Consider the following 22,514-nt stretch of genomic DNA (forward strand, 5'->3'; position numbering starts at 1 on the left):
GAGATTACCACTAAGATCTTGGCAATCATTACACCCGGGGGTGTGTTTCTATCCGCCGCGTTACGTATCGGCAAAGTGTTAAATCTTGACTGAGATATCTTCGTTAGCACCACCTACCGAGCCGCCGCAGTCGGTCTTGAGGTCGCCTTTGATTCATCTATGCTTTGCGACTCGTGTGCTTGCTAGAAGGCGCTATTCTCAGTGTCCGCCTTGGAGGTCGATATCTTCGGTTATTATGCTCCTCGCGAGTGCGATGCCCTATGAGGATATCGCTCCCCTACAAAATTGCCTTATAGAAAAAAAACTACAACGATAAACACTTATTTCATGTTCAGGTCACAAATGGATCAATTACAAATGCTCCAGAGAGAAGTCTGTAGTAGAAAATTTGAAAATTAAATACATAGAGTCATAGACGTATCTTTAGGAATATCCCAAATTTCTTCATAGAGGTGATCTAAGAGAACTTGCTGAAATATTTCTGAGATCACTTAAGTTTTTCACATAAGGTTCCTTCATGATCTTGACGAAACTCGTAAGAACTTTCAAACAATTCTCAATGAAGAGACTGAAGAAGATGTGGGTGTCCATAGATTTTGAAGAACTTTCTTCAGCAGGACCATTTATAGCTCTAAATGCTATGAAAGGTATGTTTTGCTGATGAGTTATCAATGCAATAGCAGCACTCTCCATGTCTACTAGGCTCACTTGAAATTTGGAATGCAAGAAAGTCTTGTAGGCGATGTTGTCGATATAGATGCTTGCACTGCTCCCTCGACTCGCTGTCACTACTTTAGGTGTTCTTGGTAAGCAACTATCAGTGTTTGTGCAATCCTCTAGTGCCGTGCCCTGCATCACCAAATAGGAATCATAGTCAGTATAGTAATACATAATTCAGTCTCCATTGTTCGTGAATTTGTTGTCTGACCTCTAGTTTTTTTGCCTGTTCAAAGAATGACTGAGTGATGGGAATCCAAAACGCTTTATCTCTTGATTCCGGAGCTCCATCAAAATGGAAAACGTCTTCAGCTTGAAACCAGACATTGTTTAGAAAATTGTTATGTGTATCGTCGTTGCTGCTGGTATAATCTGCAAAATTCAGATACCCGTAATCTCTGGTAAAATCCCCGTCTTCCTCAGATGAGAGTGCATCATTAGGCCCTTGTCCGTACTTCTGTTGAAATCAACAAAATACAGAATGATATATTTTATCATTACAAAGCTATGGTTAAATCAAACGAATTGCACACATCAAAACATGCATATACAGAGAATATACTATGTATTAACAAAAACCAGCCCTCGTTATACATCAGCACATTAAAACAGTTTAAAAAAAAAGCAAAAAAAAAAAACTAGATTATTCGTAATGCTGATACCTGCCAGTACCACAGACCTGTGTGCGCCCAAAATTGAGGAATTACTATATCTCCTAGATTTAAGTTCTTATCTGCACTACCAGCTAGTCCATAGTGAAGAACGGCAGATAGGTTAAAAAAGTTACACATCATCAGTGCTGTAATAGCTGCATTCATCTGTAAACGAAATAATATACTTCAAATCAAGGAGAAAGGGTAGGGGAGAACCTAAAATGTAGCAAAAAATAAAATGCAAGGAACATGTAGACTATATAGTAAACCAAAACTCGATAAATTACTAACCATTCCTTTCCCTGTCATGGTAATTATTGCTCTCTTATGTTCAATTCTTCCAAAATGAAATCTCCTTCCTACACTAGGAAAACATAAATATATATAAGAGAAGAGTCAAATCAAAGATTTAACTCAATGAAATGGTTACTTGTTTATTAGAACACAAAATCAGATTGTTGTTGTGGTTTCAAGTTTCACTAATCACTTCCATTGGCGATATTTATTTCTTTCGGGCCACAGTTCGCATACCGAAAAAAATTCTGGACCTCTAGTCATTTTTTTTACCCATGCATAAGTCTCACACCAGGCTTACTTTTGGTGAAGTCAATATGTCGTATTACTGTATCAGTAACCATGAAATCAACAATCCATTACCTCTTCACTATTGTAGATTATCTGATTTTTTCGCTAAATATAGTAGATTATCAAGTTTTGATGGGTTTTTTTACTTCTTTGGGTACTGGGCACACACAGTAATGTAAATGAAAATCACCATATTTTAAACTCAACTGCTGAACAAACTATCATGTAAATCGATTATATATCAAATAAACTCGCGAAATCATGAGTCGTCAGACTTGTCACCACGTCCAAAATACTCACGATTATACGAGTTACTTGCGTAATAAACCTTTTTCAGGTTTAATTACACCCAACATGGATTAGCAAATTTATTGAGGTTTCGGGGCAAAACCTGCGCAATCAATGTGTAGATAGCTATCACCAGGCTGATAACTGGAAGACTTAAAAATTGGTTGCAGCTCAGTACTGCTTGGAACAAGCACACCAATATAAGGACCATCCTTGTTCACTTTCCTTATCATTTTCATAACATCTTTAGAGAGTTCAGCTTGAGAAGCCCCAATGGACATTGAAATGAAGACTAAATAACTCAATACAAGGACCCCAAGACTACACATACTGTTTACTATCAGATGAGAGACCATATAATGCCTTGCAACCATTCCGCCCCTTTAAATAAGGGAACTACAAATTAAACGAGTGGTACATACACTGCAAGTGTCAGTGTTTTATGAGTTCGGGGACCTGAAGTAATAAATGCGAACTAAGAAGACAAGATCATGAAATTTCTCTGAAATTTCTTACTCCTGTACTTTATAAACAGACAAGTTGACATGAAAGTTCTGCGAAGGTTCGAACAATACATTGTAAAGTACACCTCGTAGGCTCGTACTATACTTTGATCATCTGACTCATTTCTCAGAGAAAGTTGATGAATACCCTGGTCAAATGTCATTCAATTTTAAGAGCATGAACTCTGATTAAACACAACCTAATACCAACTATAGACGCCCAACTAACGCCTATGTCTTTTTAACGTTCACTCGACCATCCAGTACAAGTGTATAACATATGTTTACTCTGTATGCAAATCCATACATCCCAATAATTTTGTGTCTCAACAATTGCCATCTGTAATTCTGATCTGGCAACTTGGAATCTCCAACAAAAATAGTAGAGATAGTGAAAAAGGAATTTGCTCTGAGCAAAATTTGGGATCCTAAACTTGAGGTTTATCAAATAGCCCACCTACTTATAGACCTACTTTGTGATGGCTGCAAGTCTATGTCACCCCAACTAGATTAAACGTCATATTGTGCCAGAATCAATGTGAGAAAGAAGGCCTGATCCCCACAATATCCTTCCGGTAAATGCCAACACAATTTAATACTTAGAAACTGGAACGAAATAACTGCTATTTTTTCATATTTGCCAAGTCACCAACTACCACCGGATATTGAAGTTACAACTTGCAAGGCACTGATTACTTGATCAATCCCATTCAGGCATTTCTGTTTGATAAGTTGTCAAAAAGAAAGAAAAAGGGACAGTAAAAAAGATTGTTTCCTTTTCTCATAAAGCGATTTCACTACATATACAAAATCGACAAAGTCCGTTAGTGATCATCATTAACAAAACAATGGAAAGCCTGAAATCTAATTTGCTGTATAACAGTGAGGGAGTAACAATAAGAACAATCTATACTTGAGACTGTCCAATTGACTTGCTCACATATAAATGAAAAGCTAAAACTCATTTCAGTATACTAAGGAGTGAATTCCACCCCAACAAATATGACTAGAGCCCCGGGGGTTTGAGAAATGGAATGAAACCGAGAATTCCTTCTATATCCACGGGAGCATTGATTGCACGGTTTAGTAGCTCCGGGGAAGAGGTCTCGCCTTTCCATGTGTTGAACCATGGTCCTCCACCAACTTCAACCACAGCCATATTGCTAGTTACATCAAGAATATTCTGCAAGCAAATAAGAAATGAAGTGTCTGTAAACACAAGAAATGTATACATTACTGTATCTGTAGAAACCCAACTGGAAAACAATCAAAGGACTAAAACATATGCCTGATAACCATAAAAACTAACAATCTAATGGTATGGGAAAGCCATGTGTTGGCAACACCAAATACCCTGGTTTTAACAAGCCAAAATAAAAGTGGGACAAATGTTTTGAAGGAGTAGAATCTAGGATGAGAATAGGTTGAATGGGCCTTAATTGATAAAGAGGACTTGCCTTGCCCTTGCTACCATCATATCTTCTCTCCCAAATTCTTAATCTTAAATCACCAAAACAAGTATCTTTGCATGCTGGGGCAAGCCCAGCTTCCAATGTAGGAGCACGTAATGTAGTGCCTGGATCCGTTGTAGTCGTTTCTAATTCCACCTGCCAGTTAAAATGGATCCTTTTATTCAACAACATATTGGGATTAATCACTTCACAATACTGGGAAAACTTATTGACAAATGCCATCACCAATATATCAAACATGAAGGCAATATTAAGCTCAATTTCATCAATTTTGCATAAAGTAAGCCTGTGAATACTTCTTTCAGCACTTGCAGATATATATTTACATAATCTGGAATATTATTACTAAAGAAGCCTATTACCGTATGCCTCTCATTATCTGCAGATATATGCCAGTAACCCCATGGAGCAATTTCCCAGTTAACAGTACCTTTCCATGGCACAAATTCATAGAAAATTCCACCATAGTGAACTCCAATCTGCATTGCCACATCAAAATACATGCTATACATGAAAGTTCGCAAATGAACAATATCAAACTTACTATATCATAAATGAGCATGATAGCAGTACATATAATATACTGCAGAGAAAGAAAGCAAGAGGTTGTCTCTCTGGTCTATATAGGACTCAATCAACGAAAACTAACAGAAGAATATTATATTTTCAGGCAATGAAGCTCTCACAACTAGAATTCCGCACATAAACCAGTAGTTCTGGGTAAATGAATATAGAGTGAACAGCACGAAGCAAGGATGGCAAGGGTGTTCAGAAATGTGTTTGTTCGAAGAACAGATTTACCAGTGCAGCATTTTCAAAAGTGTTCAAACCAGGTAGTTCCCTCAATCCGCCAGCGGCAGTCAAAGCGATTTCTCCATCTGCACCATCAAAATTATTGCACTGGACCTACAAGGATGATGATAAAATATAATTTGCTCTGTAATAAGATCCATCACTAGGTTAATATGGAACAAGATTTAAGAGGTGTAAGAATAATCAACCATTTTTTTTAAAGAAGAAACATCTAATAGAAAGAATCAAAGGTCAATGGGGTGACTGGATTCATTGACACTTGCTCTATCTAGGATAGCCCCATGATTCGAAAGATTTCAATAGATTCTGGGATCGACAATATTCCCTGAGATGCATGCATACATGCACTAACCATGAAAAAAGTCAAAAAACAAAGCCTTCATCTATCTACGATGCCAATTTTTGGTATCACTAGTTGCAATAGACCAGACCACACTGTCAGTTTTACTTTATCTTCTTCTTTTCCCCTTTCTCAGTTTCTATTGTTTACCAACCAGCGATCTTTAACAGCTTCATATTTACAACACTCATTTGCTGAGCACTATTAGTACTACCATCAGCGGAAAAAAAGGCAAGTTTCATGAAGTGGGTGAAAAAACAATCCACATTAAGTCCATAAAATCCAGAATAAGCTAATCTGTCCGTGTTCATAGTCTTTTATCGGGGAAAAATTCTATTCCACTGTATTTAATAGTAAAAGCAATAATTGACATAGAAGTTTACCCAGAACCACTTTCTTGGAAAGGCTCCACCCCAATTCTTTTCTGAGTAAGAAGGTGCATTTTCAAATTCAAACAATTCTCCATCCCATTCAATCCAACCTGGAATGCAAATTCAAAAATTGAGACTCTACTCCAAAGATCAGAATATACATATACAGCTTTAAGCTCTCAACTTCAAACTACATATTTTTCCCTTCAGGAGGAGAGACACATAAGAAAAAAGAAAATAATATTTTTCTAACAGCATTTCATGCACCAACACTCCTGTAAGGTTGGTAAATATGGTTCAATTCAAGAAGATTAATTACTGGGGACATCCAAAATGTTCACCAGTAGCTCAGGTTGTTTGTACCCTTTCTGATAGTATATCCAAAACTGATGAAGTGTATAACTTATAGGACTTGCAAACAAGTAGCAAATGGATCACACCAGCATATACTGACACAATAAAGATGTTTTATACTGGAACCTTAATCCTAATCAAGATAAGATCCAGACCCAACTTTCATGTACAAATCTCACGCGCAAGGCAACCAACAAGCTTGTTAATGAATTTATAAGAACATGTACATGCTGAGAGAAATAATCACCCATACCTGAAGACAGCCCACCCGCCATGCATACTTGCCAATGGGGTTCAAACACTGGAAAAGCTGCAAGCCAGCCTGCCGTTGCTTTCTGTTTAGAACCAACATCACCCCAGCCATAAACAGGACGAGTACTATACTCCCAACGTGCCGACTTAACAGTCTCTGCATAAGTTGTTCTGCCATTGAAAGCTAATCCCAATCAAGATCACTATTTAAGTTTGACATATAGTACAGTATATGAAAATTTGCTAAATAAAAGCATTTCCATGATTCAAATTGTTCAAAACAGCCTAGATGCAAAACCTCAGGCCTAAGGGTAAAGAATCTCAACAAAGTGGGTATACAGCATAACATTTTTTTTTCGTTAGTCATTCATGTAACATCCTGTACAACAATTCTTAAAGACTGACAACCTGATTCCCATGCTAGCTGATACTGAACAAAAGAGTTCAGGAAAGACAGCCCTGCAATAGATGAATCCAACAAGGACATGGACATATGTGTCGCCATAGTCATATAGAGAATGCCTATTTCTTTCCTTTCCTTTCCTTCTTCTTCTTTTTCGTCTTTTTTTTTTCCATGTATTTCTTCCTCTTTCTTTCTAAAGGTGATTCTAATATCAAACACGCACACCCTGAACTGCGGTCTACTGAAGCATGATATGAGGAATTCAGATTTTTCTATCTAACCGATTAAGGACACCCTAAAATGAGGCTTCAATAACACGCTTTGTGCACATTACACCCGGATCAAGGAATGGATGCAAAAGGTGTACAGTTTGCACACCACTATGCCTGTGAACTTTTCAAGGCCATATTTCACATCAAGCTGTTTGAATTAGAGAATTGGTTTTCTCTTCTGATCCCAATTTCAGATTCGACTCGTGTGAATCAAGTCAGGTAAGTATAGAAACCTTATCGTATCAAAGTTGTAGAAGCATCTCGTTATAAAAGACTTATGCATGAGCTTTAATCCATAAGGCTTACCGGTTCCTCGACAAACAAAGACATATCCCAATAAACAGCTACTAGAATAAAAATTCGATGTTGACCCAATGGCTAATTATCTAATACCAATATTATAGTGTACCTAAACAAAATACCTGCCATCGTCTTGAATGAATCCTTGGTTCCAAAATGGGCTAACTTGGAAACCTTCTGAAACTCGATCACGAAATTCCTAAGAAAAAAAAAAAACAGAAAAACATCAGGATCCAGGGATAGTGGTATACATAGAAAACAAACAACTTTTGTAATTATTTGTAAAGGCTCTTTACAAGATCCACTAACTTCTAAGAAAAGTGAGTGTAGATTCTCATTTGGATAAAAGATCACAATAGAGTATTTTGCATGATTTAGAATACTTAAATCTTTTCCATTTTTTAGTTCATTTTTTAAAATATCAGAAAAATTTGGAATTACTGGCCAAATCTGATGCGGAATAACAAAGATTTGGAAGAAAAGATGCGGAGATCTTCAAAAGAGGGGAATAGATTTAAGGAAGAAGAAGATTAAATAGAAGAATTGTAGAAGTTGAGGGAGAAAAGTATAATAGGTTTTGGAGATTTGATAGTTTGATAATTGATAATTGGTTCAAATAACTAAACTACATGGCTTCTTTATATAGATAAACCATACTTGATTAACAAAGAAAGTAGACTTCTAAATCTAACCTAGACTTCTAAAGCTAATTAAACTCTAAATAGAAAATACTAAATATTCTAAATTCCTAATAAGTAATAATTCTAATTTGAAAATAATAATCTTAGCACAAGCATAAGGAATTCTAACAAGAAAGAGGGGCTAGTAATCCTACATCAAAATCATTGAGGAAAACTGATTGATGAAGAACACCTAAAATTTAGCACCGACATGGAAAGTTGGAAACACATTTACCAAACAACGAAGAAGTTTCTAATGTGTGTGAATCAAGATATTATGAACAGTTGGCACATTACACTATAATATGGAAGAATTTTCAAGTTGAATTCCAGCAATACAACTATACGAGACACCTCATAGCTCAATGGTAAGAATAAAGTACAACAAGCTGCAATTCTTTAAACAACCAAGTCAGGTTAAGCTGCACAATCATTTAAAAAAAGGAAAACAAAAAATAGAGAGTTACAAAATGGGGAAGAATGATACTGAAAACGTATAGAATATGAATTGAATTCCTTTTACATGCATCCTTTAGGAGGTTATGTAAATGTTATTTTCTCCTACTTCACAAACAATATAAATAGGCCAGTAACAAAAATTTAGATTTGATTGCTAAGCACTGATAGCTTAGTTTGAGTGAAAGACATTTTAAACTGATATAAGATAAAGATTTTTAGTTGTTCGCAGGTGAGACATAATTAAGTGTTTTGCAAGAAGCAGAATGCTACTACAGAGGCCCATCTGCCAGTTTTCAATTTATTCTTGCGAGGAACTCAAAATCCAGCTTCGCATAAGAAAGTCATTCGACAAAGAATACCACAAAGTAATTTTATGTAGGATACCACACAGTGGATGTTCTGATAAGCAGTCACAGAAACGAGGCATTTTCCTTTTTTTGATATTAGCTATAACACATGCTCTTAACTTTTAAGCGTACAGAAAATTCAGTAAAAGATGCACAGTTGTTTGACCTTACATAGTTGATGTGGTGAGTTTGGAATTGGAGCTGGTCCTTCAAACTCTCAAATACAGGAGTCTAAAACTATGAACTATCAAGTTATAACATCTTGTAAGTTACTAGTTTAAAATTCAGTGCAGAACATATTGACCTGAGGAGGGACCTCCCTGTTTGGAGGAGGCGACTTTTTCCCAGCTGTAAAAGTATTCCCCAATATCAGCTCATGCCTACCTATGCATCAACCAAGGATTAACTAAAAATGTTTGAAATTAATTATAATAATAAAAAAAAAAAGAGTTAAAGATACTAATTTCCAACTTGAACTGAAACAGAAAATAAAAAGTAAAAAATTTGTTACGAACAACCAGCCAAAGTTTAGAACCTGTTTCTATGGCATGATACAACTGCATCGAACAAAGCAAAAGGTTTTAAAATATGACATTTGTAGTTTTGGTACTAAAGCTACTAAAAACTTAGTAAATCTCAAATGTAATAAATGGCTCATAAATCCCCCAACAAAATCCTCATTAGAGACGAAAAATGGGAACATAGAGCAAACCCTCTTTATTTGAAAATGCACTAGTTAAGCAATGCCACAAAACAGTCTCAAGTAACACTCTTGGAAGTAGCTACTCAAAAATAATAATTAATGAGTGTGCCTAAAGACTCCCCTAAATAGTTTTAACTCGGTTCAATTTGATGACTGCAACAGTACGGCTATGGTTTTGTTCTGATTCATCGTATTTAATGAACTCAACTAAACAATGCAAGAAGAGCCATTATTATTCAACTTAAACAAATAATATTAAAAGAAAATTAAAATCATATAAAAACTTCTAAAAATCTAAAGTATCATACTAAATGCCTTCTTAAGAAGACATATGATGTATTCTACTGATACGTGAAACTTACTTCCCCAAAAATGCTGAGATTCTTCGGAGAATTGGCAAATGTACTTATCATCTGCCCCAAGGATTTGAGCCCCGACTCCCGTAAATCTTGGACCATTAGTCACCTGCTCCAGTGTACTCAACTTCTTCTGAAATGCAGGATTCTCAACCGAATACATAAAGCAAAAACTTTGCCTCTTTTCTGGAATCACCACCTTAAAGTACCACCCTTCGAAAAATTTCCTAGTACTTCCATCAAAATGATACCTATCCCCAACAACCAAATAAATTTCATAAAAAATCACATCAAATTACAAACATACCATTTATTCAAAAACTCATATTTCCATAAGATCATTACACCTACTTACTGGCATATAAGAGTTCAAATTCCACATTGACAAGCTAAAACAAACAAAAAGTACTAGTCTTTGCCCAATCCAATAATAACACAATATGTTTGAGTAATAAAAAACAATGAATAAATTTACCCGCTATGAGGAGTTCTTAGTTCTCTATTTGGAGGAGTTGGAGTATAAACAGGATTAACAGAAACCTTTTGTTTCTTCTCCTTTGCAAAAGTTTCCTCATTTGACTTCAAGTTTACAGCGGAAACCCGAAAGTGTCTTAAAAAATCCAATCTTGGAATACCATTTGAAGAAGAATCAGTTAAAACTTGACAACTTCTTACACTCTCTTTCCAACTTAACTCCTTTGTAAAATTTTGATTGTAATGAGATACATGGGTTAGAGATAGCTCCATTGTTGAGAATGAGAAGAAAGGAAAGGGTGTGGGCTTGTTTCGTTAATGTCAAAGTGAAGTGAAGAAGTGTTCTTTTTTTTTTGTGGATTTTGAGGAAACAGGTGGCTGAGGTTGTAACGTGTTTTTTTTTTAAGACTTCTACGAACATTTGGCGGTTAACTGTACACGTGAGGAATGTTGGTGTGCAGCTGGACTGCTGGGTAGTCAGATATGTCGAACCATCTGCTGCCAAAAATCTATCTTGTTATGTTCGAGAATGTTCTCTTGCAAAGTTTATCGATAAAAAAAACAAGCCACTTCCAAATCCTATGCTTGGCTTGCACACAATCTTGGACAACTAGACTAACTTCCTAGTGTTTCAACAAATACCAATACGCCCACATTATTTGACCCAAAAAAATATATATATGCCCACATAAATATCACTGACTCTGTATATTATGGTGGTTTAGACTGGTAGAATGTCTTAACTAGCAAACGTTTGGTAAAAAATTTGAGTGATGATATATCAGAAATACTGTGATAAAACCCCTCCACCATTAAAAAAAAAAAATTACTGATTTCATCTAAAATTAGGCTTCAGTAAGTATGAGAGTGATGCTGGTGGTCTCTGTGGGGGTACTTTGCTGTCTATTTTAACCAGGTGAGGTCCTCATTAGTTGTTTTACTTTTTAGCTTTTTACTGTAATTTTGTGCTATCCCTCTTAAATCTTAATAAAGATCACTTAGGGAAAAATAAAAATGATAGTGCCGATCTCACATTTGAAAGTGGTAGTGCTACGATGGACTTTTCAGTTTGCTGGTAAGAAGCCGCATTATTGGAGTTTGGGGCTGTGCCGAAATTTATAACTTTACAGCAGAAGCAGTAGGCCCAACTTTAGCCGACTCCTGAATATAGCAGTCTCCCAAAACAACAGTTAAATTGTACCGTCCTAATAACTCTCATTTCCTCATCATTTACCTCCAAAAATTCCAAAAGTCAACAAAAACCTCTCTCTCTCTCTCCTCTCTTGTGCAAATCTCTATGGGGTGCACACAATCAAAAATCGAAAACGAGGAAGCAGTAACAAGATGCAAAGAAAGAAAACAATTCATGAAAGAAGCAGTAAGTGCACGCAATCATTTTGCAAGCAGTCACTCAGCATACACTGTGTCACTTAAAAACACCGGGGCAGCTCTTAGTGACTATGCAATAGGTGAAGTACATGATCTTCATCATGCAACATCTCATTCCACTGCTCCACCACCACCTGTTGAACCATTGCCACCACCTCCACCTCCTCTTGTATTCCCACCACCACCACCCCTTCTTCGTGCTACTAGTATGCCTGAATTCGTTATCCCCAAAGTTCAGTCCAAACCAACTGACACCATTCTAGAAGAAGATGATGATGATGATGTCGACGATAACGATGATCATTTAATACCACGACATAGTCGACATGGAAGCCGTGGTGGGGGCGGTAGTATGCGCGGTGGGGCTGCGAGACTTGTCGAGGAAGTGGTGCCACCTCCGTCCCCGCCTCGTGCCCCACCACCGAGTAAACCAACCCCACCTCCCCCTCCACCTGAGAATAAGGATAATACTTGGGATTACTTTTTTTTCCCTCCTGTACATGATATACCTGGACCGTCTTTAAGTCAAACCGAGGAAAGTAGAGTGCCTAAAGAGGAGTACAAGGATCGACTTAAAAGAACGGAGAAAATTGATATGGATATTGGTAGTACTAGTGCAAGTATTAGTAGTAGCAGTCCTAAGGTTGAGGTGTTTAGAGAAGAGAATGTGATTGAGGCTGTGAAGAAAGTGAAATTGCCTGTGAAATTGCCTGAAGTGGTTGTTGCCTCGAGTAATGTTAATTTGTTGCAAATACTAAATGAGCTGGATGATAAGTTTCTTAAGGCTTCTGAGAGTGCTTATGAAGTGTCTAAGCTTCTCGAGGCAAATCGAATGCATTACCATTCTAATTTTGCTGATAATCGAGGTACGTGATTGTTTGGCTTGAACCCATTTGAATTCGTTTTGTGTTTTTGATTGCTGTAGGTGAGATTTATGTTTTTGGTAAAGGTCTTGGTGAGAATCCAATGCTTGAACTTCTTGAAATATAAATCCTATTTTCCATGGTAGGCTGTCCATTTAGATTGATTTAGAAGCTAGCTATTTTTACAAGGGCACTCCAATTTTAGGAGTTTTTTTAATTGGACACAGTCACACGGTGTTGTCCCTTGTCCCTCCATTTCCATTACATTATTTCAGGATTATGTAGGTTAGTACTGCTGAATATTTCATGCCTTTGTGGAGAGGAGACACACATCCTTTCCATTGTTCCATAGCTTAGAAGAGTGGTTATTATTGTTATTCCTAACATGTTTTGTTTTGTTTTTGTTCGATATAGTGACATTACTAAATTGAGTAATTGACTAACAATCTGCTGAGGCTTGGGAGCTTTGTCTTCAGATGCAATTCATGGTTTAGTAATATGTAGGTGTGTGTTAGCATGCAGTTTATTAGCGTTAAATTTGGAGTGGGAATTTTACTACATCTTGAAGTATACCTTCAAGGTACACATCTCACCTTTATCATTTCTGACTACCCTGAGCCAAGTAAACATCGATTTCTTTTGCCGTCCTTTAGAGCCTTTACTTTCCATTTTATTCTATTTGCTGCTGCTACTCAGTGAACACCGATCCCTCAACTTTGAGATTAGACTCCCTAGATTCTGATGTTTCTTTGTTTTGGTCTCTTAATAATTCATCTGCTCTCTGTTACGTTTAATCTTGAATGGATAGAGTTTTATGATTGCTCATTCAGTTCCTTGGAAGTTTTCCTGTTACTTCCTCATTTTTCACACTCCCCCTGGGTCAATTAATTCAGGGATCATATCCATGTAAATCATTTTATCTGTTTGTAGATGTGATTAAACATGTTATCTTCAACATGGGAAAAAACAGACCTTATCAAGGTGAAGTTAAATGAAAAGTAGATAATGGTGTAATGTTGTTGTTATTGGAATAGTTAAGAAGCAGGGGATCACAGAAGAATAACAATGAAAAAAAGATTAATAATTCATGTGCTGTCTGGATCTGATATTGGAGAGAGTTTGAAAATGAGAGTTATAGCTTTTGGAAAACTATCAATAGAAAAGTTGATTTGGATAATATCATACCACTGGTTTCCAAAAGTCTTTCTTATCATGTATGGTTTGGTAGTCCAGTATGCAGCTATAGAATCGAATGATAAAGTCTGTATAGTTTAGCTTCTGGAGACTGCATCCCCATTTAGAAGTCTTTCCATTACAGGGTTCTTATGCAAAGATACATGTTACTAGCTTTTCTTCTGATTAACAGAAAAATATCTGGCTTCACACTGACAGAAAAGTGCAAAATATGTTGCAGGGCACATCGATCACTCCGCAAGACTTATGCGTGTTATTACTTGGAATAGGTCAATCAAAGGTTTAGAGAATATGAATGAGGCAAATGATGACGATTTTGATGCACATGAATCTCTAGCCTCTGTGTTGGATAAGTTGCTAGCATGGGAGAAAAAGCTTTATGATGAAGTCAAGGTGTGTTGACTTGCATTTCTATTTTCTCAATCCTCTTCTTTAACCTTTCCCCTAGATGAGATCTTCTGAGTAGCTGCTCTTAGTGTTGATTTACGTTTCAGATGGCTATTTAGTGAAATAACAGAAAAATGGTCTAACAAATTTGCAAAAGAGCTCAACAAGCAAATTTTTGTTTCATTATCGAAGACGATGAAACTAAGTACCCCAATATGTAATTAACTTTTTATAGAAGCTAAATGTTCCATGACTCCCCAATTGTTGTTTCTCATCCTAAAAAGTGGTTTAAAGAAGGGGGCCGAGCATATGAATGGATCGTGTGTATAGTGTGCACCTTCCTGTACTAAACATAAGCCATGAGAAGAATGGGATTGGCCTTCAATGCCTTAACCACTTTCACGCTTTGTATGCTTGTAGGATACTCCTCTAATTATCTTATTATCCACTTTGTTACATCCTCTGTATCTCAAATTACTTGCTAATGTGCATAGTGGAAAATCATTCTGTGCAGGCAGGAGAGCTTATGAAACTCGAGTATCAACGAAAGGTTGCTTTGCTCAATAAGCGAAACAAGCATGGAACCCATTCTGAAGCTTTGGAGAAAGCAAAATCAGCAGTAGCTCATTTGCATACAAGATACATCGTTGATATGCAATCCATGGATTCAACAGTCTCAGAGATAGCATGCTTACGCGATGATCATTTGTACCCAAAGCTTGTCTCGCTTGTTGATGCGTAAGTTGCTTAGCAGAGATAATCTTGAAAATCTAATTATTCACCTTACTTGTTTCTCACTAATGAACTGTTAAGCATTTCTGGACCCACGACTTGGTTGTGGACTACCTACCTTCCCATGTCTGCAAGCTCCTTTCTATTGTGGCCAATTTTGTTCAGTACAAATTCATCTTCCTTTGTACTCCCACTACATTAAGTGTACCCATAAATCAAGTAATATTAGATTTCTGCTCCTCTTGTTAATATCGATAGTCATTTGATATTTTACTTTTTGTGTTTTTGTAGAACTATTTTTTAATTATCTCAAGTGATGTACCATGAAGAAAGAAAGAGAGTATCAACAAGTAAAATCAACATGGTAAAATGTAAATGAAAAGTTTTATTTTATTTATTTTTTATATATTTTAACATTAATGGGAGACCCCTATTTTGCGTATCATAACTTTGATTAGCTTGTCCCCAAGGTGGTAATGCATATACAACAATGCAATTACCCCTTGTTTAACATAGTGTTCAATGTATTCCTTTGCGCAGAAATACATTAACACTATTTTGCAAATAGCCACCCTTTCTTTCCTTTTACAGCTTTTTAATACAAAAGTTAGCTCATTAAGAAAAAGAAAAAGAAATATATATATATACAGATTATACTTGTTATAAGTGTTTTAAAGTACGCAGCCATGTGGTTGTTTTCTAGCCAATATCTCAAAAATTTCCACATGATATCATATGGGTTTCTAATGTTGAATATTGCTCATTTGTAAGTCTTTATTAAATTGCAAAATCATTCTATTAGATCGAATAAGTACCTTACGACAGAATTGAGAAATTATATAGCTCGCTAAATATTATGATATTTGTGAAATCGATCAGGAATTATGCATGAGTGTATTGTCAGCAATACGAGTATTACTAAGTATAATTTTGTTACAGGAGTCAATGTTTGGAAGAGTACTAAAAAGCATTGAGAATTGTTTTTCGTTGGTTTAACATTCTTCAAACATTAAAAGGATGAGGTTAGTATTGCCTGACATATATATGATTATAACAGACTGCTCCAGACCACTTTAGAAATTATTAATAAATTAAGGCTTTCATTACATCTCATGGAGAGAAGCAATTGAAAGTGATATATATACAATTCGTGTTGGTAGTAATTACACAATTTCTGGTACTGATCACTCAAAAGAGTGGGTTAAAAATTCTTCAGTCATGCATGCGATTAATTGTTTGCTATCTGAATCACAGGATGGCTAGAATGTGGGAGACGATGAACACTCAGCACAGAGCACAGATGAAGATTGTTGAAGATCTGAGATCACTGGATGTCTCTGATTCCCCAAAGGAAACAAGTGAGGACCACCACAAGCGGACTATCCAGTTGTGGGGGGTTGCTGAAGATTGGCACACACAGTTTAGGAAACTCATGACACATCAGAAACATTGCATAGTAACTCTCAACAGTTGGTTAAAGCTAAACCTCATCCCAATTGAGAGCAACTTAAAGGAGAAGGTCTCATCTCCACCAAGAGTTCAACAGCCCCCAGTTCAGGCCCTTCTTCATGTCTGGCATGAGAATCTTGAGAGGCTACCAGATCAGCTTGCGAGTAGTGCAATATATAGCTTTTCTGCCGTTATGAAAAATATCATGCTGCATCAGCAGGATGAAGTGAAAAAAAAAGTGACTGAAGATTCAATGCTAAGATACCAGGAAAGAACTAGCAAAAAGACCCGAGCATATGAGGATTGGTACCAAAAGTACATGGAGCGCAGGACACCACCTGATGCGATGGACCCGGAGAGGACTGAAGATGTAAACCGTAAAGACCCTCTTATTGAGAGGCAGGTTGCAATTGAGATGTTGACGCATAGGTTGAAAGGGGAGGAAGAAGCCTACCAGAAGCACTTCAGGCAGGTGAGGGAGAAGTCATTAGGGAGTCTGAAAACTCACTTGCCTGAACTTTTCCGAGCCATGTCCGATTTTTCTTTTGCTGCTTCAAGTATGTATAAGAAGTTGTTGCCTCTCACGCAATCACAGAAGCAAAGTGAAAGCCTTTCTTAATATACTATTTATGTATAGGGATTCCGTGTCTGTACATTGCAAACGCTGTCAAATTTTGCTTGCTCTGATAGGTGTAACTGTATAAGTTGCTACTATCTTGTCATGCAGATGCAAAAGCGATCAGAAGTGTCATGAGGGTGTGAAAATTATGTTTACTGTATAGAAGGAATTCCGTGTATAACATTTAGGGCCCTAACATTTAAGTGGCCTTCTTTTTTGTGACAAGATAAATATAATTTATGCGACTTTTAATGTTGGCATTGCATTTCTACCTATCTTATGACACTTTAAAGTTTAGATGCTGGATAACAGAAAGTGACTGTAAGTTATTACTTAGGCGTTAATTGCAATATAATGTTTTTTTACGACAGTTATCTTGTAAATGCTGGATGGTGACTCATTGGTCCTAGAGCTTGATGTATCATGTGTCATGCATACAAATTCTGATGTCTTAAACCAAGTGTGCCAACTTAGTTCCAATCTTATTGCAAATCTCTGAAGAACAAAAAACCTGGTCCCGGTTGTATGGAAACAGTGTTGAATGAGTTTTCCTGCTGAAACTAACTGAACAAAGAAAAGCTACATCAAAATTTCTTCTACATTTCATACTTGGAAAGCAAAACAAAAGAACTAAAAATATAGACATGAACTTCGAAGCAGAAATTCGTCTTCTCATAGCCCTTCAGAGGAAACCATAGAGCAATTGAGTCTGATCTGACCCAGTGGACTTGTAAGGACTCTAAGGCTCGAAAGCTTGATCATCACTTGAGCAAAGTCCCGCTGGAACAGTGGTCCATCTGATGAGTAGGTTTGAACCCAGCTTGCAGTTGCTGCACTGGCCATCAACTGCTGATCAGCATGTAGAATTCCCTTCCCTTCCACCAAACTCTTATAGTAGTGTGTACCAAACCCTGATCCTGTTGCCCCCTCATAGTCCATATTCATGCCAGGTTCCTCTGGTAAATCCCCACTGTTATTACATCTCGACCTCATCTGGTTCAGAAATCCTGGTTCAAGAGAAGGGTCAGGTCCACCACTCCCTGCGAAGTTGTATAGACGATTGTGGAAGAACTGGCAGTGAATTATTCCAATACTATGAGCACCTGACGAACAACCATGACAGTTCCATTAGGACTGTATGTAACAACCAATACTGCAATACCAAGCACATGCATTTAATATTCCCATTGACAACATCATTGATTTCTCTTTAGGAAACAGGAATACTAGTATCTAATCGAAGAAACTGATGAGCAAGACAAGTTCTAATGGGATAATTGGAAAGCAATTATCTTAAGACAACATTTCTACAAATCAACTAGAGAACTTACAGAAAATATAAGATAGAAAAATAGGATTACCTAAGATACTGACAGTCTCCCTTTCATCAAATCCCCTACTAGCAAAAGATGTAAGGGTCTTATAAAGATCATCATATGGAGAAGGAAGCTCATACGCCCCGACTTCTGGAAATGACATAAGACTATCTCTCCTTCCAGTATACAAAGGATAATAAGGACCACCAGCCTACATTTTCAACATATACACTTAGATGAGCAAATATATGAAAAGAACCAAAAAATATCAACTAGAAATAAATCAAATGCCTCAAAAGTATTACCATAGCAATTCCTTCTCTAGCTGCAAGAACAAGAATATCAGCACAAGAAACTGTTGCAGGACACACGTCCTCGATCTTCGATTTTATCATGTCGATTACATTGAAACCTTGCAATGTGTCATTTGGTGGTGTGTCTTTCTCTGACCGAATTCCATCAACAGATGCCAATAGAACACTTGCATCACATCCCTGCGCGCACCAATCCCCATTTTATCAAAAGCAACAAACTCCCATCAAAATATCGAGTGTCCATGTCGAAATTCAATACAAAGATACAGAACACATATGAAAATCTAAGTAAAATATCAAGAACCCATGTTTTACAACTTTTAATCATGGCATAACAAACAGAAATGTGCAACATATACAGAAGAAGGAAAAAAACAACAAGTCAACAACCCAAATCAGATTTCACTACCAATTAACAACAAGAACACATGACAAAATTTGACAAATATAACAAAAGACCATTAAAGAATAACAGAGAAAAGTGAAGGAAAAGTACCTGAATGAAGCAATCATGAAACACCAAACGCAACAAAGCAGGAGCAATCTTAGAATGTTTCTTGTAAAGATATCGAACTATCGAACGAACAATCTGCTCAGCTTGTGGACAAGTATCGCGATAGAAATCATATTCAAGATTGAGCTCATTCTTGAAAGAAGTAGTAGTAATCTTCATGTCATTGTTAGACAAAAACGAAGGAGTAATCCATGAAAAAGAAGGTGGAACTAGTATAGAAAAAGATGATGAACTTGTATCAGCAACATCATTATCCTTGCTTGTTTCTTCTCCACTTTGATTACCAAGTGAAAGAACTAGTGAAACTGTCAACACTATTATACTTAGCTTCTTTGCAATTTCCCACATTTTTTCTTCTTCCTATTTTCTTGAAAGATTGAAACTTTTTTTGTTGCAGAGTGAAAGGTTTATGTGTTGATGGTGGAAGTTTTTCAAGTGAAGAAGAAAGAAAGTGGGAGTGAGCTGAAAATTAACAGAAAGTTTGTTATGGTCGGTTTGACGGTTAAGAGTTTGTTATGTTGTACGATCAGATTCTGGTGGAAACGGACGCATGGTAATTTGTTTGACGTCCAATCATGTGGGCCTACACCTGTGGTATCTTTTCTGATGAGTAGACTTCGATTTCGCTGAATTTTCCGAAATAATGATTGGAATTTTGAAGCATCTGACGTGGAAGATCCGGAAACCGACACTGTCCTGATTGGGCTAAGGGCATCACCAATGGGCCTTTATAAGCCTCTCTATCTTTAAATTTGAGGGACCAATGTAAAAATGGGCTTCCAATGCAGCTCCTATATGGGCTTTTATAGTTACCATCCTGGAAAGATGTCTTTATTTCTATCTTAATTTTAAAGGATCCGGTCCGCTTTGCAAATACGGCCCGTAAGTATTTCAGTTCAAGTAATTTGTGTTCGAACCCCACGTCAACAAATTTTTCAGTATTTTAAGTTTTTTTAGACCAAATTTAAAAGGGAAAATAAATTTCGGAGGATTGCTACCACGTAGAAGTCACAAGTCAAACACACTTCCACTATGCCAAATTTACCATTCAATATAAAAGTTTGCACTGTATAAACTAAAATATAAGGGTCCTCTTTGTCCCTTGTCTCTTCCAATGATCAAAATATTGAATTCGGTGAATATATCGGTGTATTCAAAAACCAATATATATCGAAAATATTTGATATATACAGTTTTTTTGTGACCAGTCAAAATTTTGTTTTATATGTCGATATATCGAAAAATATCGTCGATTATATAATAAATATCGTATATTATATCGGAAATATCGACAATATATCGAACAAAGTCAACAATATTTTGTCAAAGTCAACAATATCAGTCAAAGTCAACAATTCATATCGTATATATCGGTTGATATATATCGTTATATCATAAATTCTAATATATATCGGAAAAAAAAATTCAATATTCGGTAGATATATATCGGATATATTGATATCGGTGTACCAAAAAAATGATGTATATCGGATATATTGGCGATATTTTGTTTCTTCGTCTCTTCTAAACACACTTTGAAAAGGGTGACGTGGCCCTAAAAATCTTATTGGGGTTTCAGATCTGACTTTGGTGGATCCCCACATTGGGCCCTCGACCCACGCAGATGCCCATGGGCTGCATAATTAACCTTTTGCTTGAAAGTCACATTGCACATATTCTCAGCCGCCCATGAGGCTTGAAGTACAGCACCATAATTGACTTGTTTGATATAACGTGTGAAAGAGATGCTGAATTTGATATAAGACAATGAGTCCTAATACTACTAAGAGCATCTCTAGGTGGCTTTATATTTGGTCGCATCCTTCAAATTTGAAGGAATGCGTCGGAATTTGCCGAAATTCCATCTCTAATGTGGTAGTATTTGTGTTAATCAAGATTCGCTGTTTGTTCAGATTTTTGTTCGCAGAAATTTGGCATTTGGATGTTGATCGCGGGCGACATTAGTAATGTCGGTTTGGCCATTGAAATGTCGTTAAGCCCACTTTTTTTTTTTGACCCACGCCAAACTGGCGCATTAATCTTTGTCGTAGCGCCAAATTCTAATGTCGCGCGTGGGTTACTTTTGGAATGGTTGCGCCACACTTAATGTCGGCGTGGGTTGTTTTGGAATTAGACCACCACACCAGCCATTAAATCTTGGGCGACAAGATCAAGCGCAGCGACCATATATCCAGATCTTAATACCAGCGTTTGGTGGCCAATCAAATTCGCGGTTGAAATTTGCGATCAATTTTAGAGTTGGTAGAAATTTGGGACCAGTTTCTGTGGTAGCATTCTTCAAATATGAAGAGTATGCTACCACCACCTAGAGATGCTCTAAAAGATCTATCTGTTTGCATTATGGTGCATTTTCCATCTTAACCTTTGGATTGCATAGCGATGAGTGTTCAGTTGGTGTGGCTTCTGTTTCAAACTCAGCTCTTGGAATGAGTTCAGAGCTTCAACCCATTGCAAGAGCTTTACAAGTTGTTAATGGAGGTGGTATGGAAGATTGGGAGAGTGTGTTGTCTGAATCAGACGCTTCTTTGATTCAAGAACAGTCATTTCCTGGATGGATCATGGTCTTCTGGTTTGAAACAATTGTTGCAGAATGGTGCGGGTGGTCTAGATTTTCAAAACTCTTTTCAAAATACAGCTGGGTTTGGAATGTTGAGGGATGATTTACATATTTTGAGGGCTTGTAGTTACTGGATATTTCAGTTCTTTCTTATGAGTTATTAAGTCCAACCAAAATAATTATACTAATGAGGACCGTATATCAAATTATCAATATATGCCAATTAATACAAGGTTGAAGGTTCCCATGAGCTAAGGTGTGATAGTTTTGAATTTCTCTCCAATGGTATTTCCATGTGCCATGAACAAGTCCTCGTCTGCCTTCCTAATTCTTTCCGACCTTCACTGTTTTTTAGTGTTTTTTATAGTTTCTCAATTATTTTTCTTTTTCTCTAGTTTTTTTTTTTTTTTTAAGTGACGAAAGGCAGTCTGGGGGTGACGTGTTTGGGCAATTTAAAACAATGTGTTGGTCCATATCACTATGCAATCCAACGGTTGAGATAGAAAATACACCATAATGCAAGCAGATTGATATTTTAGTATCAGGACTCAAGTGTAAGAGCAAGTCCAATGAGAGGCTATATGGGGTACTATAGGCAAATATAGCACCACAACCACAAAAATATTTTTCCAATGGGCCTGTTAAAAGGGTCTTAAATTTGGAATGAGTCAAAAATTCAGCCAAAATTAAGAACTTCGCTAACAGCTGTCATAATAAGTTCCGGAATACAGACGGCATAGTTTACGCCACAAAAAGAAGGTTTGGTTATTATTAATACAGATTTTAATTTGGCCATTTTATCGTGCATAATCACGAC

General features: G+C 36.7%; 4 protein-coding genes across 6 annotated transcripts; 1 reads left to right on the forward strand and 3 right to left on the reverse strand.

Moving 5' to 3' along the window:
- Nucleotides 1–305: 305 nt before the first annotated feature.
- On the reverse strand, nt 306–2,639 carry LOC147507525 (bark storage protein A-like). 2 transcript variants are annotated; one of them, XM_086600235.1, is made up of 5 exons: nt 2,347–2,639; nt 1,662–1,729; nt 1,380–1,535; nt 929–1,174; nt 306–849 (listed from the first exon to the last, which is right to left on the reverse strand). In XM_086600235.1, the coding sequence occupies exons 1-5, from the start codon at nt 2,615–2,617 to the stop codon at nt 445–447; spliced, it is 1,146 nt and encodes a 381-aa protein (XP_086456361.1). In that variant the 5' UTR covers nt 2,618–2,639; the 3' UTR covers nt 306–444. The 2 variants fall into 2 exon arrangements, with proteins under 2 accessions (XP_086456361.1, XP_086456362.1); XM_086600236.1 differs by having other exon boundaries at nt 1,662–1,734; nt 2,347–2,487.
- Nucleotides 2,640–3,498: 859 nt separating this feature from the next.
- Nucleotides 3,499–10,800, reverse strand: VTE1 (tocopherol cyclase, chloroplast / vitamin E deficient 1 (VTE1) / sucrose export defective 1 (SXD1)). The gene is made up of 10 exons (XM_086600234.1): nt 10,344–10,800; nt 9,875–10,119; nt 9,114–9,193; nt 7,446–7,522; nt 6,350–6,519; nt 5,755–5,852; nt 5,020–5,124; nt 4,581–4,697; nt 4,204–4,353; nt 3,499–3,929 (listed from the first exon to the last, which is right to left on the reverse strand). Exons 1-10 carry the CDS (start codon nt 10,613–10,615, stop codon nt 3,753–3,755), a joined length of 1,491 nt encoding a protein of 496 aa, XP_086456360.1. The 5' UTR covers nt 10,616–10,800; the 3' UTR covers nt 3,499–3,752.
- A 577-nt stretch (nt 10,801–11,377) lies between these two features.
- LOC147507527 (protein ALTERED PHOSPHATE STARVATION RESPONSE 1-like) lies at nt 11,378–17,235 on the forward strand. Its single transcript, XM_086600233.1, has 4 exons — nt 11,378–12,597; nt 14,009–14,181; nt 14,690–14,913; nt 16,162–17,235. Exons 1-4 carry the CDS (start codon nt 11,640–11,642, stop codon nt 16,973–16,975), a joined length of 2,169 nt encoding a protein of 722 aa, XP_086456359.1. The 5' UTR covers nt 11,378–11,639; the 3' UTR covers nt 16,976–17,235.
- A 225-nt stretch (nt 17,236–17,460) lies between these two features.
- LOC147507528 (putative Peroxidase 48) lies at nt 17,461–19,573 on the reverse strand. Of its 2 annotated transcripts, none has more exons than XM_086599054.1 (4): nt 19,102–19,544; nt 18,597–18,785; nt 18,337–18,502; nt 17,461–18,078 (listed from the first exon to the last, which is right to left on the reverse strand). In XM_086599054.1, exons 1-4 carry the CDS (start codon nt 19,465–19,467, stop codon nt 17,648–17,650), a joined length of 1,152 nt encoding a protein of 383 aa, XP_086455180.1. In that variant the 5' UTR covers nt 19,468–19,544; the 3' UTR covers nt 17,461–17,647. The 2 variants fall into 2 exon arrangements, with proteins under 2 accessions (XP_086455180.1, XP_086455181.1); XM_086599055.1 differs by having other exon boundaries at nt 17,925–18,128; nt 19,102–19,573.
- Nucleotides 19,574–22,514: the final 2,941 nt, after the last annotated feature.

The sequence above is a fragment of the Coptis chinensis genome, chromosome 3, assembly GCF_015680905.1.
Source record: "Coptis chinensis isolate HL-2020 chromosome 3, ASM1568090v1, whole genome shotgun sequence".
Taxonomy (NCBI): domain Eukaryota; kingdom Viridiplantae; phylum Streptophyta; class Magnoliopsida; order Ranunculales; family Ranunculaceae; genus Coptis; species Coptis chinensis.